Here is a 6,000-nt window from a genome sequence, read left to right as displayed (position 1 = left end):
TTTTTTTTTTTTTTGGCTTTTTTTGAGACAGGGTTTCTCTGTAGCTTTGGAGCCTCTCCTGGAACTAGCTCTTGTAAACCAAGTTGGCCTTAAACTCACAAAGATCCGCCTGCCTCTGTCTCCTGAGTGCTGTGATTAAAGGTGTGTGCCCCCACTGCCCGGCTCCCTGCAGGTTTGTTCATTTTGCTTGGTAAAAGCAGGCATCAGAGGGAGTCAGATTCACTTGAATTTAAATCCCTGCTCTGCTTGCTGCCACCTTTGTGACTGAGCAGGCTATTTTACTCTAAATGTCTTTATTTATAAAGCAGGGATGGGCCAGCAGTGATGCTGCAGCTCATTTAATCCCAGCACTGTGGAGGCAGAGGCAGCAGATCTCTGTGTTTGCAGCCAGCCTGGACTACAGAATGAGTTTCAGGACAACCAGAGATACACAGAGAAGCCCTTTCTTGAAAAACCAAAAATAAGAAATAAATAAAACACAGGTGGTAATAGCTATGTGAAATTATGAGAATTAAGAGTTGTGAGAATTAGGGGCTGGAGAGAAGATGGCTGAGAGGTTAAAAGCACTGACTGCTCTCCCAGAGGTTCTGAGTTCAATTCCCATCAACCACATGGCCCTCACAACCATCTTTAATGAAATCTGGTGCCCTCTCCAGGTGTGCAGGCATAACACTATATACATAATAAATAATAAATAAATCTTTAACCAAAAAAAAAAGTGAGAATTAGCTGGACAGTGGTTTATATCTTTAATCCCTGCACTCAGGAAGCAGAGGCAGGCGGATCTCTGTGAGTTTGAGGCCAGCCTGGTCTACAGAGTGAGTTGTAGGGCAGCCAGGACTGTTATACAGAGAAACCCTGTCTTGAAAACACACACACACACACACACACACACACACACACACACAAAGAAAAGAAAAGAAAGAAAAAAGAAGAAATGTGAGAATTAAAAGAATTAATGTATGAAAAACACATTGCCCTTAATACAGCCCATAAAAAGCACTGAGTAGCTAGTAGCTGTCAGGGTAGGCATCACTATCATCCTGTTAGAATTGCAGGAATCTTTTTTCTCCTATTGAATCACTCCCTATTTCCCCTACTAGCCCCATCCGTCAAGGAAGCTCTCTTGGGCAGCTGTATGTTCTCTCCTGACCAAGGCCAAAAGTAAGAGAGTGAGGAATGGAGCTAGGACCACCCGGGGAGCAGTGACTGCTGAGAACTGAGTCTGCAAGTGAGGAAGTGCCATCCCTGGGGAAGGCTCCATCAGCCTGGCAAGGAGGCTCCTTAAGCTAGCCAGCCACCTCCTTCTTACTCTACCTAGGCCCTTGGAGGGCAGCTAAGCAAGGCCATGTTATGCGAATTTTTTTAATGGGGCCCAGAAATCCCCACATCACCAGGCTGTGGTCTTAAAAAGAAATCAGGGCTAGGTCTATAGAGCTACAGCATCTGCTCTTGATGCTGTCTGGGGCAAGGGAACTTCCTTGCTCTCCTAGCTCCCAGATGTTGGTCAGAGTTGATTCTTATCAGATTACTAGCATGAATTAGATTTAAATTAGGCAGTTCAACTTTATCATTTATCCTTTGAATCATTTATAATTTCAAAATGAAAATAAGTCCAAAGTTTGTGTTTGAGTATGTACAAGGGAAAACACAGGAGTGTGAACACAAGCATGCATGTGAACATACATGATTATGAGTGTCGTACGTATGAGTGTGTAAAAAAAAGCTGTGCCATTTAAGGGTGCAATTTAAGGGAAAGAATGACAGCTTCTGCCAACATATTTTAGGGAACCCTTGGCAAGGAGTGCACCTCATCAACATAGGATGGGCTTAAGGAATAGAGTGGACCCATTAACATCTGTGGTTCACAGTCTCCTATTTTCCTTTGTCTGTGCCTTTGCTTTACCCCCAAGGAAGAAGATGTGGTAATTGAAGACTTTGAGGAAGATTCAGAGGCTGAAGGCAGTGGGGGCGAGGATGATATCAGGGAACTTCGGGCCAAGAAGCTGGCACTAGCGAGGAAGATAGCTGAGCAACAGCGACGCCAGGAAAAGATCCAGGTGAGCCTAACTGGAGAAACTGATTCCCATTGAGGGTGTGGCCTACAAACCATGAAATGACGTGAGCAGGGAGTGGCAGGTGTTGTTATACTCCACCTCTGCACTCAAATTGTGCTAAGGCAGGGCAGGGTCTTGTCAGTGTCTGATGAGCGTCACTTCTCCTGTGAGACTCTGTCAATACCACACATCCAGTCTTTCATGTAATTAAAGGGACTCAGAGTTCTCTTTCACTATATGTAGCTATTCATTGAGAGCACTCCTTATTGTGGGATTAGGATGCCATAGCCATAGGCTGGGTTCCGAAGATATGGGAGAGCCCCTTTTGGATAGAGTACTTTCCACATTCTCTCAGGGAGAAACTACCTAATCTACATTCAGGGGTTACCGTGCTGTCAGCCCTTCTGGAAGCCCAAACCTTCATTACCAGCAAGTTTTTCTCTATAGCTCACCCAGATCTGTCTCCTTATACTGAATACGTATTTCTCCAAGGAAGTTATGCTCCCTTTATATACTTTTTTTTGTTTTGTTTTGTTTTTTGTTTTTCGAGACAGGGTTTCTCTGTGGTTTTGGAGCCTGTCCTGGAACTAGCTCTTGTAGACCAGGCTGGTCTCGAACTCGCAGAGATCCACCTGCCTCTGCCTCCAGAGTGTTCCCTTTATTTACTTTTGCACGAGAGATCATTAAACCTCTCTAAGCATGTATGTCTTTAGGGCTCTCTTCAGATGCTCCTCTCATCTCCTTCCTCCCTCTCTGTCTCCCATCCATCCCTTTCTGCTAGCTTACCCATCCCATGTCTCCCTCTTTCCATTTTGAGATAAGGTCTTACTGTGTAGCCCTGACTGGCCTGGGACTCACTATGTATACCAGGATGGCCTTAAATTCACAGAGTTCATTTGCCTCTGTATCCAAAGTGCCTCCAGAGACAAGTATCACCACTCTTGACATGCTGTTCTTCTCTTAAATATATGGTTTAGTGTAGAAATCCAAGAAACTTGATATAATTTGGGAGCTGACACTTACCTAACCTTTGCACTGAGCAAACTGTCTAACTTTGAAGAGCCTGTTTCTTCATTTGCTGAGTGATAGTACTGTCCCGAGAGGCTTGCATGAGACTGCCACCAAAGTGCTTAGCCTGCAGTGGTCCCTTTATCTGAAATAAGTCTCAGCACCCTGCCCCAGGAGAGGAATGATAACAGTTGGAATTGGTCTCTTAGACATACCCATGTCCTCCTGCTACTAGGATCCAGCATGCAATATATCTCTATATGCATGCCTGTTATAATGTGGCCATCTCTTTTTTTAAACTCTGTAAAGGCTGTAAACCTCTTTGTGGTCCAAAGAACAGCATCATCTTCAAGATCCTCAAGTTTCTCTTCCTACCCTTTTCTTTTTTTGATTTTTTTTTTTTTTTTAAGACAGGGTTTCTCTGTAGCTTTGGAGCCTGTCCTGGAACTAGCTCTTGTAGACCAGGCTGTCCTCAACTCAGAGATCCACCTGCCTCTGAACTCAGAGATCCACCTGCCTCTGCCTCCCAAGTGCTGGGCTTAAAGGCGTGTGCCACCCCTGCCTGGCTCCTGCCCTTCTCTTTCTCATCATCAGTCCTCACAAAAGTCGCACCTATAGTTACCACCTCAATGTCTTGACTGTCAGTTCAGCTGTTAAAGAAATTATTGCCAAAAATCACCTAGGACCTGCTTCTACCAAATTTAGTCCTTCTGTGCATGGTAGTGTAAGCCTGTAATTCCAGCATGTGGGATGTGGAGGATGAAATTCAAAGCCATCCTCAACTACAAACCAAGTTCAAGGCCAGCCTTAGCTACATGAAACTCACTCAAAGAAAGGAAGGAAGGAAGAAAAGAAAAGAAAGACTCTAAAACTTAGTCCCCATTATGGTTAACTTCTGTATAGCTTTGGGTCCTTAAGTCTCTTTCCTCCAGCTTCCCGTTAACATAGTGAGTGCACTGTTGTCTTCTCTGCTAGACACGGAAAAACCTTTCCCAGCTTTTTCTTTTAAGTTCCACTATCCTTTCTATTGTTTTTAAGTCTAGCAAGCTGAATTAGTATTTAACAGAAATTTTTGGTTGACTTCACTGATGGTAGCAAGTAGAACATCATCTCAAATTTTGCCATTTGCTTTTACCCCTGCTATCCAATATTTTCTGTTTGTTGGTTGGCTGGTTTGTTGGTTTTTGGTTTTTTTTTCCTTTTGAGACAGAGTTTCTCAGCGTAACAGCTCTAACTGTCCTGGAACTAGCTCTTGTAGACCAGGCTTGCCTCAGACTCACAGAGATCCGCCTGCCTCTGCCTCCCAATTGCTGGGATTAAAGACATGCGCCATCTCTGCCCCCGTCTAATTTCTTACCATTTTCTATACATTCCTCCCTCCTTTCCTAAATCCCATTGCTGCTGCTACCCTAGTTCAGGGACTTGTTTAACCATAGGAACTAGGGCCCTGCCTTGTATGGATCCAGAGGATGCCACTGACTTTATAAACTGTAAATGGCTCCTCTTGGACTTAGATAGTACTCAGTCTGGCCACCAGGTTCCAGCCACACCATGAGCTCAGTTCTTTTCCCAGAGAGCCATTTCCCTGCTCAGAAATCATCAGTGCCTTTGCTTGGCTAGTGAAATAAAGCTTAATTCCTTCTAATGACATTTTAGGCTTCCAGTCTTCTCCCAGTGTGTTTTTTCTTCTTTCTTTCCCATTAACACACTCCCTGTGAGCCATTATTAGCTATTAGACATTGGGCAAAGAGGTTGATTTCTCTGAGCCTGTTTCTGAATCTGTAAAATGAACTCGACACAGAACCTGCCCCATAGTTGCTGGATTTCCTCAGGATGAGCAACAGTGTGTATAAAGTGCCTATTGGGGCGTTAAGGCTCCTGACCAGATAATGTTATTAACCTTCCTCTCTCCTCACTGCCCTTTCCCATTTTTACATGTCTGTTGAGTCTGTCTCTCTTTTTCTGCTTACATTTCCTGTTAGCTGTTGAAATTCTATTTTCCTTGCGTTTCCCAATGAAACTCCTTCTCCCCAGTGAAGCCTTCCCTGATCTCCCCCAGGAGGAATTCACCTATCTCTCTGCTATAGGGTTCCTGCAGTGTTGATTTATACTTCATTTGTGGTACTGTTATCATGTCTCATATTACAGTTATTTGTGGCCATTTTCCTCCACCGTACTATGAATCTTAGAAATCAGGGACGACGTTCTCAGCTCAGTTTAGCAAGTAGTATTGTACCTTGATTCTCCTGATGGCTAAGATGAAAAAAAAGTGGGGGAGGTTTCAGGGCAGACCATACAGTAGAGAAGCTACTATTCTGTTTGTTTATTTGTTTGTTTGTTTCAAGACAGGGTTTCTCAGTATAGCCCTGGCTATCCTGGAACTCCTAGACTGTCCTCAAACTCAGGACACCTGAGAGCTAAGATTAAAGGCGTGTGCCACCACAGCCCTGGGAGAAGTTGTAAAACAAGTGACTTGGCTTGTGAGTGGGGTCTCTTAAAAGATCAAGTATTAAGTGGGTGTGGTGACACATGCCTTTAATCTCAGGACTCAGGGCAAAGGCAGGCAGGCAGATCAAAAGCCAGCTTGTTCTGCAAAGCAGATTCCAAGACAGCCAGAGCTACATAGAGAGGCTTTATCTCAAAAAATGAACAAACGACCAGGCAGTACAAGCCTTTAATCCCAGCCCTCGGGAGGCAGAGACAGGCGGATTTCTGTGAGTTTCAGGCCAGTCTGGTTTGTAGAGCTAGTTCTAGAACAAGCTTCAAAAAGCTGCAGAGAGCCAGGTGATGGTGGCTCACACCTTTAATCCCAGCACTCGGGAGGCAGAGGCAGACTGATCTCTGTGAGTTCGAGGCCATCCTGGTCTACAAGAGCTAGTTCCAGGACAGAAATCAAAAAAAGCTACGGAGAAACCCTGTCTCAAAAAAAAAAAAA

General features: G+C 44.3%; 1 protein-coding gene across 2 annotated transcripts in view; it reads left to right on the top strand.

Annotated features, from left to right (window-relative positions):
* Positions 1-6,000, top strand: part of Smg6 (SMG6 nonsense mediated mRNA decay factor) — a 249,788-nt gene that overhangs the window by 225,482 nt on the left and 18,306 nt on the right. For both annotated transcript variants that reach the window (XM_050128896.1, XM_050128897.1), the window contains exon 15: positions 1,914-2,060. In XM_050128896.1, the coding sequence (XP_049984853.1) occupies positions 1,914-2,060 (147 nt within the window). The remainder of the gene's footprint in view (positions 1-1,913; positions 2,061-6,000) is intronic.

The sequence above is a fragment of the Alexandromys fortis genome, unplaced genomic scaffold (genome assembly GCF_014885135.2).
Source record: "Alexandromys fortis isolate MF-2015 unplaced genomic scaffold, M_Fortis_MF-2015_v1.1 scaffold_80, whole genome shotgun sequence".
NCBI lineage: Eukaryota > Metazoa > Chordata > Mammalia > Rodentia > Cricetidae > Alexandromys > Alexandromys fortis.
This window is presented reverse-complemented; position numbering and strand designations above follow the sequence as displayed.